We start from the raw sequence: 27595 nt of genomic DNA on the forward strand, positions 1-27595 counted from the left end.
ATGGCGGCGGCCCCGGAGGAGGAGGTGGACCGCAGACCGATCCGGAGGGTCCGGTCCAAGAGTGACACGCCCTACATCAACGAGGCGAGGATTTCTCTGCACCTGGAAACAGGTAAGAGAGGCAGACGGCGATGCTCCCCGCTGCGGGTCGGTGCGTAGCTGCGAATAGCTCCATGGTTTGGTGACAGTTCCCACGCATCAGCATGACTCCGGGCTTTCATTGTGCGGCTCTGACGGAACCACGGTGCTCCGCTGCACCTTGGTGGATCGTACCCGCACGTTGACTTGCGCTGGGGGAGCTGTGTGATGAGAGGCGCTCTGCTCGCGGCCGGGACCGTGGAAGCCTAATTGCCTCATAGGACGATTGATTAGCCTTGCTCCAGGCAGACTCCGCCTTGCTCGTCGGCTGCAGTGAAATGTTGTGGGAAGTTGGCCGCCTCGCACCACTCATTTCAGATGCAGCTATTATTACTAGGTTGGGAGAATTGGTGCTGTGGCATGCGAGGTCCTGGCTCCCCCCGTGCGGGGGGCTGGAGCCCGATTTGTCTGCGCGAAAACACCGGAGACAAGTTATTGTTTCCTTTTTCCTTTCCCAGCGCTGGGATAATCGTTCTGAATTCTCTCATCCTCCCATTCCAGATTCTTTCTGCTGCCGTGAGCAGAAAACCAGAGCACCACATCTCCTCTGTTCTCATCTCTGGCTCTTCCCCTGCAGTTGTCATAATCCTCCATGTAGTCATACATGTAAATATGAGTATAGCTGTGTTGCGTTACCGTCTGCTGCTGCAGGCCTAACGTTCAGGGTCCACAGGTCTGATTCTACCATCGCTGTGTGTGCGACCGCGGATAGTGTGTCTGCTGTGTGTGTTTGTAATCGTGCAGCAGGTATCAGCATGTCTGACTCGCAGATGTGTTTGCGAGTGTATTGGTCTTTGTGTGTGTCATCCCGGCTGATCGGTCTGGGATCGTGTGGGCGGTATTCTACTTCAAGAGCATGTCGGAGCAATTAGAGTTGGCCTTAACCACAAACACACACGCGGCTGCACAGGCGCACACAACTGACTTCCAGCAGCAGAGATGCAGCTGCAGAATCAATGTATTTCCTGGAGTCACATCTCATGCAGCAGAAGTGCATCCATTCGGTAATGAGTCCTTTTCAGCTGTTGTGACAGTCCACCGGTGAGTGTTATCATCCAGCGATGTGTTTTAGATGAGTGTCTAAGTATCAAAAATAGCACCAGTGTGGACATAAACAGCTACTTGACAAACTCTATCAGCTCACGAGTGCAACGTTAAACGAGAAACTGTTCACATTTCCATGCAAAGATGGTTTTACTATTTGAAGCTGAGGTTATGAGTTAATTGGATCAGACTTGTTGTTGCTATGGCAACCAACAGCTTAACATCCCTTAGATATTAGATTTAGCTCCGTTTGTTATGTAGTTTTACTTTTTAGGAAATAATCCAGAACCAGTGTTTTTCACGTGATGTAACAGGTTTATGTCTAAAATGGAAGCAATGAAACAGCCACGTTCAGCAGAAACAGCAGGCTCAGTCAGCAGGACTGCATTAACTACTGGTGGATGAATGTCCCTGTTTGTTCCTGCAGGAGAATCACTGCAGGCGCATAAAGATACTGGGCGACTGCTACTACTGCGTGTCCGGACTGACCCAGCCCAAAGCGGACCACGCCCACTGCTGCGTGGAGATGGGCCTGGACATGATTGACACCATCGCGTGAGTCCTGAGTCCAATCACACCTGCCTCTTCTCTACCTGGGTCAACACGAGGTTTTAACTTAGTCACATGAAAGTGGTGGAATGAATACGACCCAAAGTTATTACACATCCCAAAAAAACAAAAAGCCTTTGTTTGCTTTGCCAAATATAGCCCAAAATAGCCCATTCAAGAGCTGTGGCTCAGTTCTGAGGTTCTTGCAGCAGCATTTTGCAGCTAACTTTAAAATGTAAAAAATCCCAACCTAGTGATATATTTGGTACAAGGTACTGTATTGGGGCATTTATTATAAAATATTCTACTCAACACTTCCTTCAGAATTTTCACATTAAAAGTCAACAGCCAAAAGAAAGAGAATAAAAACCTGCTGCAGTGAAACTGTAGCTCAAGCTGTTCAGGGAGAGAACAAGTGTTTTTAGAAGTTTTACAGCTTTATTATGCTGAGTTAAAGATGAAGAAACTGCTCCTACCCAGTGCTTTTTAGTTGCACATCAAACACGTTCGACTGTGTTGCCGTCTTTAGAGGAATCTGGACCAGACTGAAGCTTCGGCCAAACATTTAAATTAGCTTGAAATTAATGCACACAAATGTAATCCAAGACGTGAAGTAGGAGGAGTTTACCGGCTAAAAACGTGTTGGTTCGATTCCGACGCTAACTAATCTGTGCAAGAAATACATTGTGAGACATTGTGCAGTTTAACACTAATTCAATTTGGCACACATGCGTTCAGCCACCCCTCCCCCCCAGCGTTGACACACACAAAGCCTTGACGTCATTTCCTTGTGAGAGCACTCGCCTGTCATGTTCTTTCCATGCTGCAGCGTGTGAGTGGACGGATGGAGTGGAGTCCGTTATCACCGGGGACAGGTGCTGCCACACACACTTATCCCCGCCTGCTTGTGTGTGTCTGCCTGACGGGCAGACCACATTTTCTTTTTCGCCACTCTGTAAACACACACACGCGTTCGCCAGCCTTCGGCCGCTCTCTATTTCCTTCCTCCTCTCTGTGACGCTGGCTCTTGTCTGAAATGACTGACCTCCCACTGGTGCCAAGGAGCTTTGTGTAGTGATTTACTGCAGAGTAGAGGCCATAAGTCCTGCTTCATTGTCAGTGAACCACAACACGAACGCAAAGTGAAGGAGGTGTGCAGATGTTCATGCATCCTCTCCACAATGTTTTTACAGTTTTGCATAGAAATGATTCAATATCCAGGCCAGATCTGACATAAGAGCAGTTCCTTATTTGTATTACAATGTATATACAATATAATATATATGTCATGTTTCACGCCATGTCTTGTTGTCACGCCACATCCTGTTTTATTTTGTAAACTTCCTGTTTCAGTCAGTCGTTTCACTAACCGGTTCTCAGTATCCACACCTGTCCGTAATTAGCAATCACTCATTAGTATATAACCTCCAGCTCTCACAGACTCAAGCCGCCAGATTGTCGTGTTTCTTGTGAGTCCCCGAGTTTCATGAGTGTTCCGAGTTTCCCGTGTTTCGTGTTCCTCGTGTTTTGTTCCTGTTTTGCCTTGTGTATCCTGCCTGACCCTGGACTAACTACTGACCGTGAGTTTGTCTTATCCCTGCCTGTACTTTTGCTGAGCCTACTTGTGTAACGAACCCTGCCTGTCTACTGGACCTGAGATCGCTTGCTCCCCGTCTGTGTTTAAATCCGAGATTTTTTGTGTATGACCTGGACCTGGACCTTACTCCCCTTATTGCAATAAACCCGTGTTTAATCACTATCCTGCCTCGGTGCTGTGCATGTGGGTCCGCCGCCTGCCCGAGCCCTGACAGAACAATCTGGCCAAACTTGGACCCAGCCAGCACTCAGCCTCCGGTCAGGTCAGTGACTGTTTTTTCTTGTTTTTATTTTACGGCGAATATTATTCTCCCGAGGAAGTATGGAGTTCACCTGCGCCGAGCTACCCAGCGACCTACGTGTTTATTTTAAAATCCTCGCGGAGGATTACCGACGGGCTAGTAACCCGGAGAACCAGCGCAGCGCCGTGGAGGTGGCGATATTGACGCTGGAGGACGAGGACAGCGTTTTTGAGCGCCCCAGTGTTCGTCGCCTCTATGAGCGGCTGTGCGTGAGGTACGATGAGTTAAGCGACGCACTCCGCACCACGCCAGCGCCGGTCGCACCGCCGATGGTTTCGGTTTCCACCTCCCAGCCCCGTCGGACCGTCGTGTCTGCACCAACCTGCCCAGCTCCATGTTTGTTCCGCTGGGAGGACTTCCTGCACTCATGCGGTCCCCCGTCTCCAGTCCAGCCGCGCGCTGTTCAGTCTCCAGCTCAGTCGTGTGTTGCCCAGTCTCCAGCTCAGTCGTGTGTTGCCCAGTCTCCAGCTCAGTCGTGTTTTGCCCAGTCTCCAGCTCAGTCGTGTTTTGCCCAGTCCCCAGTTCAGCCGTGCTCCGCTCAGGCTCCAGTCGCCGTTCAGCCTCGCCACGCTCAGGTTCCAGCCCCAGTCAAGTCGAGCCCAGCCCAGATCCCAGTCAAGTCGAGCCCAGCCCAGATCCCAGTCAAGTCGAGCCCAGCCCAGATCCCAGTCAAGTCGAGCCCAGTCCAGTCGAGCCCAGTCCAGTCGAGCCCAGTCCGGGCTCTAGCCCCGCTCCAGTCGAGCCCAGTCCAGTCGAGCCCAGTCCAGTTGAGCCCAGTCCAGTCGAGCCCAGTCCAGATCCCAGTCCAGTCGAGCCCAGTCCGGGCTTCAGCCCAGTCGAGCCCAGTCCGGGCTTCAGCCCAGTCGAGCCCAGTCCGGGTTTCAGCCCAGTCGAGCCCAGTCCAGTCGAGCCCAGTCCAGTCGAGCCCAGTCCAGTCGAGCCCAGTCCAGTCGAGCCCAGTCCAGTCGAGCCCAGTCCGGGCTCTAGCCCCGCTCCAGTCGAGCCCGCTCCAGTCGAGCCCAGTCCAGTCGAGCCCAGTCCAGTCGAGCCCAGTCCAGATCCCAGTCCAGTCGAGCCCAGTCCAGTCGAGCCCAGTCCGGGCTCTAGCCCCGCTCCAGTCGAGCCCAGTCCGGGTTTCAGCCCAGTCGAGCCCAGTCCAGGTTTCAGCCCAGTCGAGCCCAGTCCAGTCGAGCCCAGTCCAGTCGAGCCCAGTCCAGGTTTCAGCCCAGTCGAGCCCAGTCCAGGTTTCAGCCCAGTCGAGCCCAGTCCAGTCGAGCCCAGTCCAGGTTTCAGTCCAGTCGAGCCCAGTCCAGTCGAGCCCAGTCCAGGTTTCAGTCCAGTCGAGCCCAGCCCAGTCCAGTCGAGCCCAGTCCAGTCGAGCCCAGTCCAGGTTTCAGTCCAGTCGAGCCCAGTCCAGGTTTCAGTCCAGTCGAGCCCAGTCCAGTCGAGCCCAGTCCAGTCGAGCCCCAGTCCAGTCGAGCCCAGTCGAGCCCAGTCCAGTCGAGCCCAGTCGAGCCCAGTCCAGTCGAGCCCAGTCCAGGTTTCAGCCCAGTCGAGCCCAGTCCAGGTTTCAGCCCAGTCGAGCCCAGTCCAGTCGTGCCCAGCCCAGTCGAGCCCAGTCCAGTCGTGCCCAGTCCAGGTTTCAGTCCAGTCGAGCCCAGTCCAGTCGAGCCCAGCCCAGGTTTCAGTCCAGTCGAGCCCAGTCCAGGTTTCAGTCCAGTCCAGTCGAGCCCAGTCCAGGTTTCAGTCCAGTCCAGGTTTCAGTCCAGTCGAGCCCAGTCCAGACTGCTACTTTATATATATATATATATATATATGGACTGGAGATACAACACAAATGCTACGGCAAGGGGGAGCCAGGACGCCAGGTCAGAGGGGAGGTTTCACCATCTCCCCAACCGGAAATTGGGTACGAAGCCCCAATAAGCACAGATACGCTGAGCGAGGCAGCAACTGACCTGAAAGATAAGATCATGGCGAGATTGAACAGGCAACCCCGAACCCCACTACAACGGCTAAGTGAAGTACCATCAGAAAGTCTCATGGAAGATGTGAATGCAGCATTGAGAGCGATCCCTACCACAACAATCACGGAAACCAATGAGCTGGTATACGCTTCAGCATCAGTGATCCTAGATGTGCTTGGCTATAAGAGCAACCATGGGAGCCATGAGAAACAATACCCACCATGGAAACGAAGGTTGGAGGCAAAAATCAAGGCAGCTCGGAGGGAAGTGAGCCAAATGACAGAGGCCCAGAGAGGTGCAATGAAAATACCAATGCCTAAGCGGTACAGCCAGATGACCATACCTGAAGCACTCGAAACTGCCAAGCAAAGGCTACAAGCCTTGGCCAGCCGCCTAAAGATAGAGATAACGAAGCCAGACGAATAAACCGGCTGTTCGCAACACAACCTGCGAAAGTGTACTCTCAATGACAGGGTAATAACAACAGAGCAGACCCACCAAGGCTGGAAACTGAACAGTACTGGAAGGGCATATGGGAAAGGGAGGCGTCACACAACAGTGATGCACAGTGGCTGGTGGATCTGAGGGAAGACCACAGCAACCTCCCTGAACAGAATCCAGTGACTATCACAGTGGCAGACATCCAACATAGAGTCTCAGGTATGAAAAACTGGACAGCACCTGGCCCTGACATGATCCACGCCTACTGGCTAAAGAAGCTCACTGCAATCCATGAGCGCCTGGCAGCACAAATGAACCAGCTGCTAAGGGATGGGACCCACCCTGAATGGCTAACCGAAGGGCGAACGATCCTGATAATGAAGGATCCCTCAAAGGGTACAGTCCCATCCAACTACCGGCCAATAACCTGTCTCTCCACAACATGGAAGCTCATGTCAGGCATCATCGCAGCTAAGATAAGTGGGCACATGAGTCAATACATGAGCGAAGCACAGAAGGGCATTGGTAAGGATACCAGAGGACCCAAACACCAACTCCTGGTAGACAGAACAGTCGCCCAAGACTGCAGAATGCGACACACCAACCTGTGCACAGCCTGGATCGACTACAAGAAAGCCTATGACTCAATGCCACACACATGGATCACTGAATGCTTGGAGCTGTACAACATCAACAGAAACTCTAAGGGCCTTCATTGCAAACTCGATGAGGTTGTGGAGAACCCACCCTTGAAGCCAATGGGAAGCCACTGCCCAAGTATCCATCAAATGTGGCATATACCAAGGAGATGCACTGTCCCACTGCTGTTCTGCATAGGTCTAAACCCCCTCAGCCAAATAATAAACAAGACTGGCTATGGATACCGACTCCGGAACGGGGCCACCATAAGTCACCTCCTCCTCTACATGGATGACATCAAGCTGTACGCCAAGAGTGAGCGAGACATCGACTCGCTGATCCACACCACCAGGATCTACAGCTCGGGACATCGGGATGTCATTCGGACTCGAGAAATGTGGGAGGATGGTGACAAAGAGAGGCAAGGTAATCCACACAGAAGGGGTCTCACTCCCAGAAGGAACAATAGCAGGACATTGAGGACAATTACAAGTACCTTGGAATACCCACAGGCAAACGGCAACCTGAACAGGCAACAGAAATGCGGCAACAGCCAAATACCTCCAACGAGTAAGGCAAGTCCTAAGAAGAACAAATCCCGGGCAATAAACAGCTACGCTCTTGCCAGTGATCAGATACCCTGCGGGAATATATAAGGTGGCCAAAGGAAGAGATACAGACCACAGATGTTAAGACACGAAAGCTCCTCACCATGCATTGGAGGGTTCCACCCCAAATCCAGCACCCTGAGACTGTACGCTAGCCGCAAGGAAGGAGGCAGAGGACTAGTGAGCGTGGAGAGCCACTATCCAGGATGAAACAGCCAAGATCCATAAGTACATCAAGGGGATAAGGCCCCGACAGATGACGTGTGCTGAGTGAATGTCTCAGGGCAGTGGAGAACAGAGGATGAGATGCTGGAAGAGGGACCATCAATGGGAGGACAAGCCCTTGCACGGGATGTACCACCGGAACATAACTGAAGTGGCTGATCTCAACAAATCCTATCAATGGCTTGAAAGGGCTGGGCTGAAGGACAGCACAGAGGCACTCATCCTGGCTGCACAGGAGCAGGCCCTGAGCACCAGAGCCCATAGAGGCCCAGATCTACCACAACCAGACAAGACCCAAGGTGTAGACTGTGCAAAGAGGCCCCAGAGACGGTCCAGCACATAACTGCAGGGTGTAAGATGCTGGCAGGCAAAGCATACATGGAATGCCATAACCAAGTGGCTGGCATAGTATACAGGACATCTGCGCGAGAGTATGGACTGGAAACCCCAAGGTCAAAGTGGGAAACACCTCCCAAGGTGGTAGAGAACGAGCGAGCCAAGATCCTGTGGGACTTCCAGATCCAGACTGACAGAATGGTAATGGGCGGAACCAACCAGACATTGTGGTGGTGGATAAAGGGCAGAGGAAAGCCGTAGTGGTGGATGTGGCAATACCAAGCGATGGCAACATCAGGAAAAAGGAACATGAGAAACTAGAGAAATACCAAGGGCTCAGAAAAGAACTGGAGAAGGCTTGGAAGGTGAAGGCCACAGTGGTGCCTGTGGTGATCGGAGCACTAGGGGCTGTGACCCCCAAACTGGGAGGAGTGGCTACGACAGATCCCTGGAAAAACATCCGAAATCTCAGTCCAGAAAAGTGCAGTCCTAGGAACAGCAAGGATACTGCGCAGAACCCTCAAGCTCCCTGGCCTCTGGTAGAGGACCCGAGCTTGGAAAGTGGATGAGACCACCCGCGGAGGGTGAGAATAGAGTGGTTGGATAATATATAGATATATACTATATATATATCATATATCTATATATAGATATATATATATATATATATATATATATATATATATATATATGTATATATATATATATATATATATATATATATATATATATCATATCTATACACTGAACATGATCGACTAAGTCGCACATAAAAATGTCAGTAAACTTGTACGTCGTGTTTCCCCTCCCCTCACAGAATGTAGGTTTATCTGTGCAAAATAAAATACTTCAAGACTGAAAAGGATCAAACAGAACACAGATTAAAACTGGGGACAAAACAAAGTCAAGCCGCTGTGCTAACTCTCCTAACGAATAAATAAATCCAACATCAGGGTCTGCAGAGGGAGAATGGGGCGCTTTAAACCTTAACACACAACAATTAGCATCTTCTGACAGGCAATTCTGTAAATTAAATTTCTCACTTAGTGCAGCGTTGGGATTTCCTTAAATACAGTATTTATATATATATATACTCAAGCAGATCTATATATATATCTATATCTATATCTATATCTATATCTATATATAGATATATATATATATATATATATATATATATATATCTATCTATCTATCTATATATATATATATATATATATATAGATATATATATATATCTGTTATTAAACCAATTTGTGAAGGACACGTACTGTACGTGCTAGCGCTACATCTGGGGTCCAAAGGGTGATCTAAGAAATAGAATCGTAGCACTGTTGTAATCTGGTCCCACCAATGATTACTATCTGGTATCAAGTTGTTGTTAACACACACATCGTCGAGACACCAACAAAGGGCTAAAAAGATAAAAATGGCTCTGGGATTTCCTTCACCTGCCAGTCCTCTATAAGGGCCAGCAATAAGGAGCAGGTCATCATTATCCTGTCTCACACACTGAGATGATGCTGCCCAAGGTTACCATGACCCTTATGAGACATTCCATCCATCCATTAGCTATAGCGTACCTGTCGTCTAGCCCCGCTGACAGTGGGCAAAGGGCCGGTACACCCTGAACAGTCTGTCACCAGGCAGTTGACTGCAACACCTGATAAAATGAAGACTGTGTTTAGCGCTTCATTCTGCCATACAAAAATATTACACAAAGTCATAGGTCTGGATAGAAAGTCGGGGCAATCACTCAACTCAAGACATTAAAAACCATAAAGATTAACCTCACACACCCTCATTAACCTAAAGCAACAGCAAAATATTTATGGTCTAAGCACAGTCTGTGTCAGTGAATGCCACTTGTTCCAAGCCTCCAGATTTAGAGGCTATGATGAGAACAGAGCCAAGCCAAGAGTGACCTGACTGCTGTGCCTTGAAAATAAGTCTGTGTCTTTGTATTTCCTTTCCTGCAGGTCAGTGGTGGAGGCCACTGAGGTGGATCTGAACATGCGTGTTGGTCTGCACACGGGACGGGTGCTGTGTGGCGTGTTAGGCCTCAGGAAATGGCAGTATGACGTGTGGTCAAACGATGTCACACTGGCCAATGTGATGGAGGCTGGCGGGCTGCCCGGGTCAGTAAAATACACTGAAAGTTCACACACACACACACACACACACACACACACACACACACACACACACACACACACACACACACACACGCACACACGCACACACACACACACACACACACACACACACACACACACACACACACACACACACACACACACACACAGCATATAAGACGATGGCTTCTGATGTATGTACTGTGTGAGGTTAAGACATTACCAGAGGAGGAGGTGTGTTGTCTGTGCATTCAGAATGTGCAGTGGCTGCACAGCTGGGTTTGTCACACTGTTGTGGAAAAACACGCTTTGTCACCAAAGTCTTGGCATTTAATGACCAGTTTAACGAGTCCATTTCTTGGAGGTCTCACTGCTTGTTGTTGTATATCATGTACAGATGAGGGAGATTATTTGAACTATTCAAAAGTTTTGACCAAAACTTAGGGACCCAATATTATATATATATAAAATGTACTAATTAATATAATTATTTTGTGTAGCACTTTAGTTTCAAGAGCTTGTAATTATGAGAACTTAAAAACCTAAAACAGAAAAGTTGGTTCAAACAGTGATGATTAAATTCAACATCAAACAATCAAATAGCCGGTAATAAAGGTCACGCCTTTAATTTAAGTATTCGGCCAAAAAGTCGCTAGACTTGATGCCAGTCTCTTTTGCTCAGATTAATAACAAACTGCACTCAAGCAGATTTATTGTTTATTTAGCCGTTATTTAATTGGTTAGCCATTTTAAGTTACATAATCACAAAGGCTGACATCACCAATGTAAATGCTATTCAATGAATCATGTAGAACTAATGTGCACTTGTTTCATTCAGCGTCAGCCTCATAGAAGCTTTGGCTCAATGTTTTGTTTTCAGGGTTTTCCTGAGTCGCGTTGGTCTTTAAATGGCCAGTCTGACTATGATAATTGCCAGTTGAGGTATTTTACACTTAAAATGCCCTAATCAAATGTTCTTGAGTCAGAAAAAGGTGCCCTAGTGAGTGTTAAGTGTTTTATTGTTACCTTCAATTAATAGTTTTTGTTACCATTTGAAAAGCCGCTTGAGCTTGTACATGTATTAGGTCTTAACGCGGATGAACTCTTTCTCTCGGATTCAGTTTCACGACAGAAGCAGCTAAAAATAAAGTTGATCACGGGTATTAAATTAATGCCACTTTATTCATGTAGACTAACAAGCTTATTTGCATTTGAAAAGCACTGAAATCAGGCCAATTATTGATTCAATTTGGATTTGAGTCAAGTCAAGTGATACAATTTTAGGTTTTAGCAGATTAAAGAAGTAGTAAGGGTGAAAAATCCTCTGCTGTAAAATGTTGTGGAGAAGCTGAGAGGTTTTTAAGCTGGTGGAAATAAAGACAAGGACTTGAGACTTTTGTCATTAACCGCATGTCGTCCTCTGCTCTGCTTTCGCTCTCAGCAAGGTGCACATCACAAGGACGACCCTGGAGTGTTTGAATGGAGACTACGAGGTGGAACCAGGCTTCGGCCACGAGAGGCATGCTTTCCTTCAGAAACATCATATAGAGACATTTTTCATCGTGCCATCACACAGACGCAAAGTACGCCCAAATGATTTACTTTTTGCATTTTCCCCTCATCTTTGTTTCACCAACAACTCGAGAGGTGACGCATCTGTCAGTGTTGTAGGAGTTAATCCTGTGACAGCGAGGGAACTAGGCCACGTGTTATGCTGGCACACACACTAGTATCGCTACCTCACACCAGCTGTGCACGTGCACCACAGCTGAGTGTGCACGTCTGCGCGCAGCATTTAAATCTCAGAGCACATGTTGAGAATGCTGCAGCTTTTCCAACATGCCACACTTACTGTTTACAGTAAAAACCCATTTAAATCTACTCTATTTTCCCCTGAAAAAAATTTAATTGTGCCGGTTTAAAGGAATGTCATGTCATCTCTCTTCTCATCCTTTTTTTCTCCCATCCATTTCTGACTAATACACTTTTTTCTCAGGTTTAAAAAAATAATCTAAAATAACTTTTGAGTTAATGAATGAAAAACAAGCGGAATCGAATAAATAAGGCTGAAGAGGTTGTAGATTTAATAAAAAAAGGTTGCATGCTGTATTTAAAGACTAACTTCTCTTACGAATAACAACAAAATGCAGCTTGTTTGCTTAAATGCAGTTTAGTAACAATATGATGATAATGTACAATGATCATCCACAACATTAAAACTACTGATAAGTCGTGGCTTTAAGCGAACAGTTCCTGAATGACCAATGGCCCATTTAGAGATAGAAACTGGGTCACATCATTAGTTCTAAAGGGCTTTTCTTAGTATACAGTGTAGAGGTCGGTACCTTCTATACGTCCATGGAGTGAACGCTCCATGTTCAGTGATGTGCGTGTGGTGAGAAGGTTCCTAAGGCACGAACAATGTGCACCAGCATTACCTGGACCAAGACGGCACCAGAAAGCACTAGGAGAGTCTGATCCAGTGATCAGCTGGTTTTATGCTGCTGTGACGATGTATGAAGTGCTGTTAAATACCTAAACCCATATGCCACTGACCAGATAATAGACACCTTGCGAGCTGTTTTGACCGCTACACCATGTGAGGGAGGTGGTCTTTATGTTGTGGCTGATCAGTTCATATAATCAGCAGCAAACTCTAAATGTAATGCTCTGTGTTTACCTCTCTAGAGTTTCCTACTTCTCCTATTTGTTTGTCTCATTATTTCTGTCTTGATTTCCAGATCTTTCCAGGTCTGATTCTGTCCGACATAAAACCAGCCAAGAGGATGAAGTTTAAGACCGTGTGTTACTTGCTGGTACAGTTAATGCACTGTAGGAAGATGTTCAAGGCCGAGATCCCCTTCTCCAACGTCATGACCTGTGAGGATGACGACAAAGTAAGTTGTCTGCTTTATAACATTGAAACAAGGGACTGGACTAGGACGAATGGCCCACAGTCCAATAGATGGGAGTATTTTTAGGCCGAATAGTAAAAATAAGTCCCTTTAATGGGTTTGTATGGACATTTGTGGTGGAGTGAAATGCTGCTTGGACTAATCTCACACACACACAATTGCAGCCTCACAACATTAATTTGGATTTCTAGGTTTGGCACCGTCCTAAACACTACAGTATGCCTGCATTACTGCATGTGTGTGTGTGTGCGCGTTCGTGTGTGTGTGTGTGTGTGTGTGTGTGTGTGTCTGTGTGTCTGTGTGTGTGCATTCTGCTGGGTAGGCTGAAGGTGCCACATGATGTTTGCTTCTTAGTTACTCATTATCTTTCTGAGTGTATTTACTTCCGAACCACTGTGACGCAGCAGTGAATAATTCAGGCTTCTGCTTGTTTGTTGCTCAGTCGACCAGTTGGTGTTTGGTAGCATCAAAGGGTCTGGCTGTCAGAAATTGCCTGCTAGCTGTAATCCGCCAAACCGTGTGAGCTGGGCCAGGCATTAGTACTTCAGGATTCTGATGAGGTTGCATTATGGCTGCTGGTAATCACCCACAGTTTAGTATCATCTCCTCTAATAGCATTAGCCACATTGTTGCACGATTATCCAAGTAGCTAAAACCCCTAGCATTGTGACAGTGAGGAATGTCATAATGGAATTATGACACTGCAATATATAATACAACAATAATATTCGGCTGCTTCAAAGATTATAATGAAAAACACATTTTCTATGACCTACAACACAACGGTAGGTTTCTTTCCAAGAGTTGCCCATTACTACCAAGTTCACATGACTAAATAATGTGTGTCAGGCACATTTCCACCTCAAACAAACCACAAGAAACACAACTGTGGATCTGTATGAGGTAATACACACGGTCAAGCTCAGTGAAGAGCTGCTGCACATTTCACCCCGGTCTTTTCACACAGCCCACAAACTGCGCAAACCTTCGTTTGCTTAAAGGTAATGCTACAAAAAAAAATAGATCTTAAGGTGCAGTCACAAATCTGAATCTTGTACAGTGGGATTTCATTTATTTATTTTTTATTAAATTATTTCTGCAGAAAAAACCCATGAACAAAATTCAGTTTAAAAAAAAAGTCTGTGTAGTGTATTTTAACATTTAAATATGAAAGAATAAAAAGATAAGTCTTGAAAGGTAATGATTCCTCAGACATGCTTCTGGATATTATCAACCTGGCCTTGGACGTGTTTCAAGAATTATGAAAGCAGCTCCCTTGGATGCAGCCAGGGGCCTGTGCAAGTGGCACCATAACCAAGAAATGCAGTTATACACATAGTAGCTATCATTTACGCCCACTCAACTTTGTCTTCATCTAATTTTTGGTATTAAACTTTACTTTACTGTGATATTAGTGTTAAATAAACTGCCAGTACGAAACTTGTATCATCAGAAGGTTCTCTAAAGAGATTTGTCACATAAGTAATGAGCAGAATCCGAAAATGAGTCAATAAATGCATTTTAGCTTACCTTTTATTAACGAAGAATTATAATTTCCAAATGCCCCATCAGCAAAAGGCTGTGCTGTGTCGTGTCCCTGTAGCCTGGACCAACACAGCAATGGATTCACCCTCAGCTGTGGGCTGAGCAGCCAGTCTGTGTCAACATGAGCATCACATTAAGTAAAGTCAGTAAAATCAGTTACTTCATCCAACATTCTACTGAGTTATTCTGAGCTCTCGCTTTGACTGTGGGACCAACTGTGCTCTTGGTTCAGTTCTTATGACGCTTTGGTTTGTGGAAACGGTTTTCACCCATGCAGCCGTGTTCTCAATGTATGGGAACGTTCTAACTCTGCTTCAGAAGCAATAAGAATTAAAGGCATCATGTATCACATAGAATAAAGTTTCATATATTACATAACACAGATGGCATATGAACAGCTCATAAGATTATTTCTACAAGCACAGAAAACAAATACAGTAAGATTGAACCTTTAATAAATGACTTGTGTCTGAACTACAGTTTAAAAATATTGGGTCTACCTTTATATGAAAATGAGGAACTGCTGTGAATAATGATAAGTAATGTTAACAAAATTAAACTGTATGTGTGGTACCGCGTAAGAATAGAAGCTAGCCAACCATGAGCCATTTACAGAATAACTGTTAAAAGCTATTTGAGTGTGAAAACACTCACGTCTCACGTTTAGCATGCTAAGCTCAACTAATGCTAGTGGCAATAGAAGTAGGATGCTAACAATAAACCTCAGCCAACTAACATCTACTAGCTACTCGAATGCTGGTTCGTTTTTTAGCAGAACCGGTGCATCGTAAAGTCTGTAACATGATACAGTAACAAATAAAATGTGGCATCCTGGATGTAAACATTTTACCGTTCTTCTCACAAACCGCTGCCTGTGGTGGTTTTAACGGGAAGCTAATGCAGTAGCAGCATGCTAACAGTTGTGCTAACGCTAGGGTGAAGCTTAATGAAGCTCATTTAACAAACAATATAAAACACAGGACTTCAATAATAAGACCTACATAACAACCGTTTGTGAGGGCGAGCTAAAAACAATGTAGCTAATGATTTCAATTAACTCTGGTTCTTAAGTGCTGAATGTGGTCAAGTAAGATGCCTCACGCTGACACCTGCAGACAATCACAGTCTCTATAAGCCGGCTCTAGTTCTTTAGGGAAAAGAGTACAGCATTTTCAAAATTTAATTTTAATATATTTAATTTAATTTCAATTTAATTATTATAAAAAAACTTCACTGTGAATTAACATTTACTATTAAACTGAATAATTCCAGCCTCTGCTGAAGGAGCGGTAGCGTGCTTGTGTGTGTGTGTGTGTGTGTGTGTGTGTGTGTGTGTGTGTGTGTGTGTGTATGTGTGTGTGTGTGTGTGTGTGTGTGTATGTGTGTGTGTGTGTGTATGTGTGTGTGTGTGTGTGTGTGTATGTGTACTCTTCTCTCTCTCTCTGTCTCTGCTCTGATTACAGCCACTGCATGTCATCCGTGTCATTATAGCATTCTTGCCCTGTTCAGACAGCGGTGTAATCAATAGACACTCAGAGTGGGCCTAAGGTCAAGTTCCAGCATTGTTAGCTGTACTGGTTTAATTGACAGTCACATGAAGAGCAGTCTAAAGGAGTGTGAGTGTGGCCTCGTGGGCTTTTTATAGCACCGACAGTTTGACAGGGAAGGTGCAGCTCAAAGCACAGATGTATTAATCACGTCAGCATTACATGTAGGTCTGCTTGTCCCTGGGCTCCGGTCATGTGCATCCTACAGTTCACGCTGCCTTACCAGGACACGTCACTGGACGGACTCACAAACGCTAGCTGGTAAAAAGGCCTTTGCATAAAAATAGGAGCTTAGCCCAGAAAGTGTCGCCTGTGATGCCCTAAATGTGCACTCTTCAGAAAACCACAGGGTCTTATAGATGTAAAAACAGGCTTCATCCCTGCGCGTTCACACAAAGATCAAAGCGAAACAAAAGCTGAGCCCTTTGGCATCTGGACCCTTGTTACTGTACACATAGGTGCACATGCAGTCAACTCAGTTCAGCAGCAACTCATCATCCACGGACCTCAGTTACAAACATCACCTTTATGGCAGTTTCATCCGGGAAATTAGAACTTTAAACAGTAGAATTCACAGCACAGCCTCTGAGGTGCATTGAACTGGACTCCATTGTACCTGATGGAGTGTCTGAGGCCTGTTGAAGTTACAGGTCATGGGTCACAGCCAGTTTTATCCTGTTTGCTTTCAGGTGTCTAAGTGTGAGAAGCGCGGTGCTTTCCGCTGCTACTGTTTAACCTAGCTTTCAGCTTGATATTGATGCTGTCCTCCTGGTGCCTGGCAGCGGAGAGCCCTGCGCACCGCGTCGGAGAAGCTGCGGAGCCGCACGTCCTTCTCCGCCTCGGCCGCGCAGCACTCGCCGGGAACACGAGTCAACCGCTACATCGGGCGCCTCATCGAAGCGCGGCAGACCGAGTCGGAGACGTCGGACCTCAACTACATCACCCTGTTTTACCGGAGCAGAGACCGGGAGCGCAGGGTGAGGACGCGCATGCGCACTGGGCCGCGAGAGGAAACCGAAACACATCTATATGTTGGTCATTATAAGCGAGGCAGCATGCGTGATGGCTGCATCGTTTCCCACCGGGGCCTATTCTCCCACACACCCTGCACGCGCTTATTCTGCTTCTCTGCTCCCACGCCCGTTGTCTGTGATGTCTGCGCGTGCGTGCGTGCGTGTGCGCGTGAGGAACCCGCCCACCCTCTCAGGAGGGGGTGCAGATAATGATTTGGGAACATCTGAGCGGCACACTTGATATCGTTCTCCTGCGTGTGCGTGGGCAGAGACACAGAACAGGGACAGGATTGTACGTGTCAGCATCCGTGTCTGTTAGTGCAGAGTAGACGCAGCAGAGAAATTAACAACCGACACAACACCACCAGCAGAAGCAAGAAGACACAAATTACAATGAAGTGAATCAATCCACTTATGCTGCAGTCAAAATGTGACAGGGTTCAGGACTCCCAGTAAAACTCCATTCAACAGAAGAAGCCCCAGTAGATCCAGCACGTTTGGCTGCATTTTAGATTTCTGGATAGATTTTTTAGATTTTTTAGAACTTTGGTTCCCTAATCAATCAGTCTTAAGGCTTATTAGAACAGTTTGGTGCAGGGGATGAAGTTAGGACAGTGACATTACATCCCATCGACTGGTGACTCCTGACAGTGACATCATCTCTCTGCTCTCTCAGTATCACCAGGTGTACGACGACCACTTCATCAGTGCAGCGGTGCTCTCCCTGATCCTGGCTGCTCTGTATGGCCTCATCTACCTGCTAATGATTCCACAGTGAGCACGCACACACACACATGCACGCACGCACGCACGCACGCACGGACACACGCACGCACACACACTGCCACGCACGCACGCACGCACGCACGCACGCACGGACGCACGCACGCACGCACGGACGCACGCACGCACGCACGCACGCACGCACGCACGCACGCATGGACACACGCACACACATGCACACACGCGCACACACGCATAGACACACACGCACACACACACACACACACACGCACGCACGCATGCACGCACACACACACACACACACACACACACACACACACGCACGCACACACGCACGCACGCATGGACACACGCGCACACACACACACATGCACACACGCGCACGCACGCATAGACACACGCACACACACACACGCACACACACACACTCTGTTGGATGCTGTGGTGTAACTGTAACTGCATGCTGCTGTCGTCTCACTCTGCTGTCGTCTCTCAGGGGGGTGCTGGTGCTGCTGCTGCTCGTGCTCTGCGTTTGTTTCCACGTGGCCTGTGTCATGTACCTGCATCTCACCAGTGTTCAGGTAGGAACTGAGAACGAGGCATTTGTGTACACGTTCACCAAGAGTTCAGTCAAACAGGTGTGATTCATGTTGACCTGCAGCTGTGTGAGTGTCTGGAGGTAAATGTCACCTCTTCATCAGTCCGTCTCCACGCCTCATGGCTGACATTAACCAGGCCCAGCCGCGCATGCTGGAGCCCATCTCATCTGAACGTTTCTCACCACAGACCAGGCTTTTTGCCCACTTTAATCTTGCAGTGGTGGTTTTCTTGGACTCGGCCGTAAAGGTGGGCTCCATGCGGCGTCCGTCACACTGTCTGATCGCTAACGCCGATTTCCACAGATCAGTGTTTGTGCAAAGTCAAAGGCAGTGGTGGTTGTCGCTGTGTTTGGTGTTGTTGCGTGAGGACGGCGCTGCAGCAGCTGTCTGCTAACGTGTGACCCGTCTTTGTGCAATCACTTCATATTTCTGATTATTACCGATCAGGTTGCAGTGACTCTGACTTCCGTGGATGCGATGCTACACGGAGCTGTCATGTCCTTCAGGCGTCTCCTTTAATAGGTTGCACATAATGAAGCACACACTCAGTGCACTCGTTTCATTTCCACTCCTGGCTAATGATGTGTCCAAAATGCTGTGGATGTAGATAAACAGGTGCTTCATTTAGTCGTCCGTCCTCTCACCGCTGTGTCCTCTCCTCTCAGTGCCAACCAGGCTGCCTCACCATCCAGATCCGCACCGTTCTGTGCATCTTCCTTGTTCTGCTCACCTACTCTGTCACCCAGGCCTGTGTGGTAAGTCTGTGCCTCTGTGTGATGACATGTTGGTTCATATTGTGTCTAGTACCAATTTTAGTTACAATAGTTAAAAGACAGAGATAGATCTTAAACAAATCAGCGATAAAAGAAGAAAGAAAAAAACCCTTGACTTAGAATCAGTTTTATGGGTTTGTTGTTTGTTCCAGCATATTATGCTGTTTACAGGTCTCTGCAGTAGACGAGCTGGCAGAGTAACCCATCGCAGCCGAGCAGATGGTGCTGCCGAGCCTCCGAAGAATAAAACATTTATTGTTGAAGTGTAAAATACCCGTTAAAATATTATACACGCAAATTGGCTTATGTCAGCATCGGCCCCGGAACTCGTTCAGGATCTATTATGTGCGTGTGGGAACGCAGGTGTTGGAGTGGATGCGATGGAGGGACGATTCTTTGATGAGGTTTGATCGAAACAAACCATATAAAGTACCCAAAGCCTGTAAGAAGCTAAATATTTGAATAAAAAAACCCAGAGAACCCAGTTTCTTTTACTTGTTTTTGCACGTTTGTTGTGTTGGAAGTCAACATTAGCTAATTCACAGTTCAGTACAGTTACACTCTGTACATAAAGATCACAGGGTTTTGGATGATGGTGATAAAGCTGCTGTAAAAATAAACAGCAGTAACTTTGAACTTAGCTGCTCTTCAGATTGGATAAGGGCAGGTTTTACTTAACCACCTGCTAACGGCCGTCCCGTCATGTTAAGCAGTGTTTACTCACCACATGCTAAACTGAGGTGGTGAGAACATGGGCTGAATATCTGGTGTGTTTTACAGAACATCAAAGGTACAACATCGCCCTGGAGGCTTAGCGTAGCGTAGCTTAGCTTACGCTGCTCTTCCTTCCTTCAGCGTTTTAATTCATCCCTTCCATCGCCTTCCTGATTCCCTTTGATTCCCACCGTACGTTAGCATTTCATTCACAAGTTTGCAGTCTCCAATTAGCAATATAGAGAACATTTTAGCTCCCACTTTCACATTGGGAGATAGCATCAGGTGACACGTTTGTTCAATGATGCAATAGCACTTGACGGCGTGACCAGGTTTAAAGGCCAATGATCGTTGCTGCCATCAGTGGTTCTGGTTCATGCTGTCATTATTTGAATCCTTATGCAGATCTGTGTCCTCCCCCGTGTTCTGGTGATTAATGTGAGCCTTTCCTCCAGGTGGGCTGTGTTCCCTGGGGGAGGATTAGCGTGAACTCCAGCCGGCCTGTGGAGGACGCCCCCAACAGCACGGCTGCAGACAGGGGTTGTCCCAACATGGCCTACGCGCTGCTCTCCTGTGTGGCAGGGACGCTCACCATCGTCCCTTACCTCCGCGTCTCCTCGCTCCCCAAGATCCTCCTGCTCCTCCTCCTCTCTGTCACCTACACCGTTGTCATGGAGACCAGCGGCTATCGCCAAGCTGTGGGGTAAGGCTGAGCTGCGTGTGATGTTGTTTAATATGGAAAAGCTGTGTATGTCAGAGTCTACACACAGATGGATTAATGAAGCAGGGATGTGGAGGAGTGAGGTGACCAGAGCGGCTGTTGAAGTGACGAACAAAGGAAGGAGACACAAATGACACATGAAACTTACGCCATTGATGCAGCTACTCTGTGTTAGTAGTCATGATATTTAGGCAAACGCTCCCGTTTGTTCCAGCGGTGGCTTCCTCCACACGCGTGGTTACGACCCTGTGCTGGCCATCCTGCTGTTTTCCGGAGCTCTGGCTCTTCATTCAAGACAACTGGACCTGAAGCTGCGACTCGACTATCTGTGGGCTACTCAGGTGTGTGCACGATTACATCACTGCAGGAGGAACAAGATATCAAACAAAATACTCTAGAAGCTGAATGACAATGTGATGGCACGTCTGTAGAAGGACTGGCCTCTGTGAGGCAGAGCCAGATCCTGTCTGGCTGCATGAGATAAAAGTGAATGTCAGATCAATGTTTTACAGTCTTTCAGGTGTTGTGGTCCTGGTCTCCTTGATCCCACTGCAGCAGCCTGCTCCCTCTTATGTCCTGTTTACAGACACAGAACAAACGCTGGATCGCATGATGCACGTGTTTCTTCCTCTCTCTGTCTAATCGATATGTTAATATGTGTGTAGGAATTAGACTCAACATCTGTGTCCTCCATTAATGTGTAATATTGTCTTGTTATTAGCTTCCTCTGTTCAGGCGTATTGGTATTTTTAGGATATATTCCAGTAAGAAGCAGGTCGCTGATGCTGAACGCTCGATGTGTGTTGGCTTGTGGACTGTATGTGTGTGTTTGCATGTCTGACTATGACTTTTGGCAGCAAATGTTTGTCTTGTTTGCAAATCATTATCTCCCTCTAGTGATAAGAGCAGGCAATTACATCTGTGGTCACCTTTATGTTCAGACAGCGAGTGTGGGCTTCACTTTGCCTCCATCCCCCTCACCTCCACCCGTGTGTTGTGATGCAGGCTGAGGAGGAGCGGGACGACATGGAGAAAGTCAAGCTGGACAACAAGCGGATCCTGTTCAACCTGCTGCCAGCTCATGTGGCTCAGCACTTCCTCATGTCAAACCCCAGGAACATGGTGAGCAACCACAGACGGGTCCAGACTAGTCCAAGGAGGAACTGAAGCCAGGTAACGCCTCTGTAACTGCCAGGAGGTGCAGAGAGGAACCTGCTGCTTCAAGGGCCTCATGGGACAAACTGAACCGGAAACAAACCTGCAGAATGTTGTTCCTCTGTGATTCACCACGCTGATCGTTTTAGAACTGCTCTAAATCACATTTAGTATCCTAAGTGTCGATTGCAACAGTTATTGCTAAGTTATGTGAGGTTGTGACCTCTAATGCCACTGTGGTGAGCTGGTTGATGATGAAGCATGAGTCGTCCTTTGATCAGTTACAGCAAACGTAAATGTGGATAAAGTCACGTTCAAACACTGGTCACACAGAAAGATCAGGAAATGTCTTCGTTACAACATCCAACGTCTGTTTCACTGCTCAGCATCAGACATGGAGGTTCATGCTCATTTGGCTGCTTCTGTAATTGCAACTTGCATGTTGTGAGTAAGTGGAACAAAATGAGGATCATCAAGACCCAGCTTTGATGCTTCAAAGCCGCACTCAACTTATTTAGCATATTAGCTCACAATAATGAGCTAATTGGAGCATAGTGAGCTCAAAAACACTGCAGGAATAACCACCACCAGGTCTAACTCGCATGCAAAATGACCGGCAAGAGATATTCAGCAAACTCTGAGGATGTTAACAGATTTAGATGCGAAGACTGAGATTGATCACACATTCACTGGATTTAAAAACCTACAAAATGGATGTGGGTCACCTTTCAGGCGGCTCCACTGGTCTTATCCTGTAACAATCAGACTGCGATGCAGGGATCATCTGAGGCTGGGACTAGTAAACACTCAGGCAGGAAGCACGTATCCGGCACACTGGTGACCCCTTGGGGCTACGGTATATAGAAAGGCTTCCTCTCTTTCCTCTGTGCTAAAGTTCACCCATACACTGTAATCATAACACAACATGGTGGGAATGTGCTGCCTGGAATTCAAAGTTTCACTTCTCTGACTGTAAATGAGAGCAGTTATTTTCAGCTTTGTGTAGTCAGTCACCTCTAAGGAGTCCCTGCGTTCTGATATCCAGTCAACAAATCAATATTAGTAACAGTTTATATACGCGGTTTCCTCACTCGAGCTGATTTATAAACAGAAAGCTGCATCACTCAGTATCAGGATCGTTTCTGAATGATGGCACCTACTGTACTCATAGCAACGCACCATCATCATGTGACCAGTGAGACTGAAGGTTCTGCTGTGTAAAGTTCTCCATCTATACTTGACTGTGTGTAAAGTTCTCCATCCATACTTGACTGTGTGTAAAGTTCTTCATCCATACTTGACTGTGTGTAAAGTTCTCCATCCATACTTGACTGTGTGTAAAGTTCTCCATCCATACTTGACTGTGTGTAAAGTTCTCCATCCATACTTGACTGTGTGTAAAGTTCTCCATCCATACTTGACTGTGTGTAAAGTTCTCCATTCATACTTGACTGTGTGTAAAGTTCTCCATTCATACTTGACTGTGTGTAAAGTTCCTCACTCACCATCACCACAAGTGGTTCATGTGTTTATCTGAATGACCATCGCATGCACAGACCTTGGCGTGGTGCTGACACACAACCAGCCTGTCTGGAAGAAGGATTGTGTCCATCGTACTCGTCACTACCTCCCTGTGATTCAGCCTGAGTTTGAGCTGATCCAATCAGAACCTAGTGACTAGTGTCTGTCCTCCTTCCAGGACCTCTACTACCAGTCCTACGCTCAGGTCGGAGTGTTGTTCGCCTCCATTGCCAACTTCAACGATTTCTACATCGAGCTCGATGGGAACAACATGGGAGTCGAGTGTCTGAGGCTGCTGAATGAGATAATCGCCGACTTTGATGAGGCGAGTAAAGTACCTCATAAATCTGCAGTTTGCTATATTTATTTTTTCTTGCCGATTTCGTGCCTGCTCCTTCTGCCCGTTGGGGAAACTCTGATCCTCCGTGGTGTCGCTTGCAAAGATGACATTGTGGCCGCGAATGAGGGTTCAGAAAATACTGTGCAATGGTCGCGGTTTGGAAAGTTCTTCAGAATAAGGAATTACTTGCAGATGACTTTTGGCCTATAAACTATAATCAGCACCAAAAAGCATTAATTTACTCAAACACACTAAAAGCAGTGCAGCAAAACGATGAAATACTATAACTTGCCAATTTAAATTCATGATCGTCGTCATGTTTTCCTTCTGTTTGTCTGCTTTCATTTCTTCCAGCTGATGGATAAAGAGTGCTACAGGGATATTGAGAAGATCAAGACCATCGGCAGCACATACATGGCAGCGGTTGGACTGGTTCCTACAACAGCTTCTAAGGTACAGGAGCAGTAGAGCGCCTCCGCAGTGTCCACGTGGCGTCAGCGTCCTCATACAAGTCCTTTTAGTCCTGAAAAGCTGAGAAACAAGGAGCCTTCCTGCAACCTCTGCAGACCGCACGCCGACCCATCAGTCACAGCGGTGGTTTGACTTCGGGGAAAACGCTGGCGTGAGCTTTTGTGGCGGTCGTAGATAATAACCTCCATAATCACATCAGGGAAGCAGAAGTGGAGGCTCGCATCGCTTCCCAGGCTTGTTTGTGTACGAATGAATGTTTTTTGTGTGTTTTTCCGACACGCAGACGAAGAAGTCCATCACCTCGCACCTATGCACTGTGTCCGACTTCGCCATTGAGATGTTCGACGTCCTGGACGCCATCAACTACCAGTCGTACAACGACTTTGTCCTGCGAGTAGGTGAGGCAACAGACGCACACTGCCTCACATGCTCCTGACCTTTTGACCTGGACGCCATGGATGCTCAGTGCTGGTCGGCCTGGTGGGAAATGCATCACAGAAAGATCCCCTTCCAGGAAGCTCGTCAGCGCGGGCCTGCAGCGCTGGCCTCCATTGTGTTGGGTATCCTGTGAGAAGCCTGCGACAGGAGCCCTTGTTTAATCCCAGTGTAGCCCGGTGTACACAGTGCCATCCTGTCTGCAGCCTCCATCTTTGCATGTTCTGCTGAACCCACAGAACAAACTATGTGTAAAAACAAACCCTGTAGAACCTCCAATGCATAACGCACGACAAGCTCTGGTGGATTCACACATCACTAATGTGCTCTTAGATGCCTCTATAATGAGTCCAGAGGACGCTACAGGCGTAGCTACACTCCTGATTCACCATATTCAGGACAATGCAACACAAACTAAACGGTTCATATTGTTTCTTTAAATGGCATCAGCTAGTTACGCATGTAGAGTGCTCACCCAGGTGTTGTTGTCCCTCTCCACCCAGGGATCAATGTGGGGCCAGTGGTGGCTGGCGTGATCGGAGCCAGGAGGCCTCAGTATGATATCTGGGGAAACACGGTGAACGTAGCCAGCAGGATGGACAGCACTGGAGTACAAGGAAAGATACAGGTACAGCTGCAGCAGCTGTCGGACCCTTCAGAGGAGCAGAAAGCAGCATGAGGCAACCCGTCGTCCTCCACCACCATCCACGTCATCCCTCTGTGTTTTTCTGCAGGTGACTGAAGACGTTCATCGCCTCATCGCAGACTACTATGACTTTGTTTGCCGCGGCCAGGTCAGCGTGAAGGGCAAAGGTCAGATGCTCACCTACTTCCTTGGGGGACGCAAGCAGGGCAGCAGAGCGTGCCACACGCAGCAGAACCCGGAGCGGCGCTCCAGCGCCTTCGCCCAGGGCAGCGTGTGCACCAGGCTGAGCCCGGCGCCGACAGTCACGTCCTACGCCTCCATGAGGACGCCGAGCCCTAGCACGGCTAAAGCCTCCACTTCCACCTCCACTAGGTTCCTACCCTCCGTTCCCCTGGCGATGGTGTGATGGATGTCGTCTCCATGGTGACTGTGAAAACAAGGAAGTGATGGAGGAGTTGCATGTGAATTGGAGAGACCTCCTTGTACTCTGCTCCAGGCCTCTGGAGGATGAGACGCCCGTGGGAGACGTGTCCTCAGAAACACGGGTCTGAGGTGGCGGCCTCAGTCAGATCCTGTTTGTTGTTTCAAACTGCAGGGCGACATGAACAGGATCCAGGATGCTTTAGCCACGTTGCACTGTAATCAAAGGCCAAGGACGTCTCCCAGCTCGCAGAGTCGACTTCCCCAAAAAATGGTCTACAACGAAATGAAGAATAGAAACCCATTGGAAGCACAAAGCCCCCGTCAACGGCCACATCCGGAAATTCCTCTGACTTCAGCCGAGTATAAACCAAAACAGTGCTGTTGCCTTAGCGACCGCTCCTTACGACGAGTCTCTTGCCCATGTTTTACGTTTTCGTTGCCTTTTTGATGCTTTATTGATTCGTTGGGCACCAAGTCAGATAAATTACTTGCTGGGCCATTGTTGTCCATGAGATACACGTGTTTCTAAGTGAATTTAGCCAAATGTATAATTGTACACGGCAGTAAATTGTAAAGACTTGCCAAAATGCAACAGGGCGTTGCCTTTAATGGTTTCCGGGTGACACAGCACACGAGCTGAGCTCCTGCTCCCGTCTTTACGTGCACGATGCCACTGCTGCATTCAGTCATGTTTGCCGTCTGTTTCCCTGTGATGCTTGACTTCCAGAATCTTCCTCGTCAAAGTGTAGCAATAAGCTGTTTGTCTCTGGGCTGTCCACCCCCTGCATGCTGTAGCCAGCTGGACCCTCTTTGACCTGATAGTGTATGTAGCCAATAGAGTGTGCATAACCAGCCACACGGTCTGTATCTCTGTGGACTTGATGCATGACTTGGAAAACTTATTTTCAGTATTGTGTGAGTGTGATTCCTTCCTCATAGGACAATATTGAAAAAATATTTTTTTTTCGTGTGCTTGTTTATGAAGAAATTTTTTATTGTTACTATTTTTATGAACTACAAACTGCTTTGGTAGAGTAAAGAAAACTGCTGTTTATGAGGAGACATCCAAACCTCTGCGACTGGGATCCAGATGATTTATTTGACGGTACAGCGCGCTACTCACGGTACGGCTTACCACAGCCTCCTCTCGTGTGTCCCAGCATGCACTGCCTGCAAGCCTGTGGCTCCTACATGCATGCTTTATGAAACATTACAACAGGCTGAGCAGCGGACGCAGTGACTCTGTGTAATGTAGTCTCATGCATGCGCTAACGGTAGCGGTCCTCTTGAATGTAAGGTGCTTCTTGACCTGTGTCTTCTTCATGAGCTTGGTGCGTGAACCGTTTTTGAGGGGATGCTGCAGGATCGCCTGGCGCCAGGCCGGGCGTCCTTCTCCTCCCTGCTCCTGCTGAAATCAACAGGTAGCTGGTTTTCAAACGTGCCAACCTATTTTCATAAACATATCAAACTTTTCGTGTGGAGCTGTAGCACAACTGAACGTTTGGCTACACTTGTTGTGGATTTTCTTTTTTAAATGCCTATATTTTTACTGTTTAAGCTGTTCCTCAACAGTTTTGTAACTCAGTATGATGGCAAGTGTTTCTGAGAGATTTATTTAGAAACCAGAACCTGAAACGATCAATTGTTGTACTTATGATCACATTTAAAATAATATAAAGTCTATAGTAGCTTGAATCCTTACTATGAGTTTGTAAGAGGTTAGAAATGAGGATTTTTATACACTTGCTTTAATGGAAAGTTGATGGAAAGGAGCTATGTATAATATTTTTCTTGTAAATTGGATATTTTCATACTGTACGATACGGGTTTTAATTGTTATATGTGGGTATTAATGGATATTATTGTACATTGAGTCTTTTTCAAAGATCTATTATGAATGATCCAATATTTGTCAAGTTCTTTTGTTGAAGATGTATTTATTGAGATGTTTTATGTGAATGTAAATTTTGTTAAAGATGATATTTTATACTAAGTGTTTGCACTGCGATGATATTGACGTATGACGATGACGAGAATAAAGCCAGGAGTCAGA

The 27595-nt window shown here is 47.1% G+C and overlaps 1 protein-coding gene across 1 annotated transcript; it reads left to right on the forward strand.

The window, feature by feature from the left end:
- Positions 1-27595, forward strand: LOC114854552 (adenylate cyclase type 1-like). Its single transcript, XM_029149075.3, has 17 exons — positions 1-112; positions 1572-1737; positions 9825-9983; positions 11422-11563; positions 12722-12877; positions 16770-16964; positions 17677-17774; positions 18241-18325; positions 19009-19098; positions 20286-20533; positions 20766-20892; positions 21557-21673; positions 23406-23552; positions 23922-24020; positions 24322-24436; positions 24977-25101; positions 25208-27595. Exons 1-17 carry the CDS (start codon positions 1-3, stop codon positions 25523-25525), a joined length of 2499 nt encoding a protein of 832 aa, XP_029004908.3. The 3' UTR covers positions 25526-27595.

The sequence above is a fragment of the Betta splendens genome, chromosome 4 (genome assembly GCF_900634795.4).
Source record: "Betta splendens chromosome 4, fBetSpl5.4, whole genome shotgun sequence".
In the NCBI taxonomy this organism is placed as follows: Eukaryota; Metazoa; Chordata; class Actinopteri; order Anabantiformes; family Osphronemidae; genus Betta; species Betta splendens.

Coding starts and splice junctions, on each gene's coding strand:
- LOC114854552 (XM_029149075.3), top strand. CDS start 1: ATGGCGGCGGCCCCGGAGGAGGAGGTGGACCGCAGACCGATCCGGAGG. Junction 23,553..23,921: donor TAATCGCCGACTTTGATGAG/GCGAGTAAAGTA, acceptor CATTTCTTCCAG/CTGATGGATAAAGAGTGCTA. Junction 24,437..24,976: donor CGACTTTGTCCTGCGAGTAG/GTGAGGCAACAG, acceptor CTCTCCACCCAG/GGATCAATGTGGGGCCAGTG.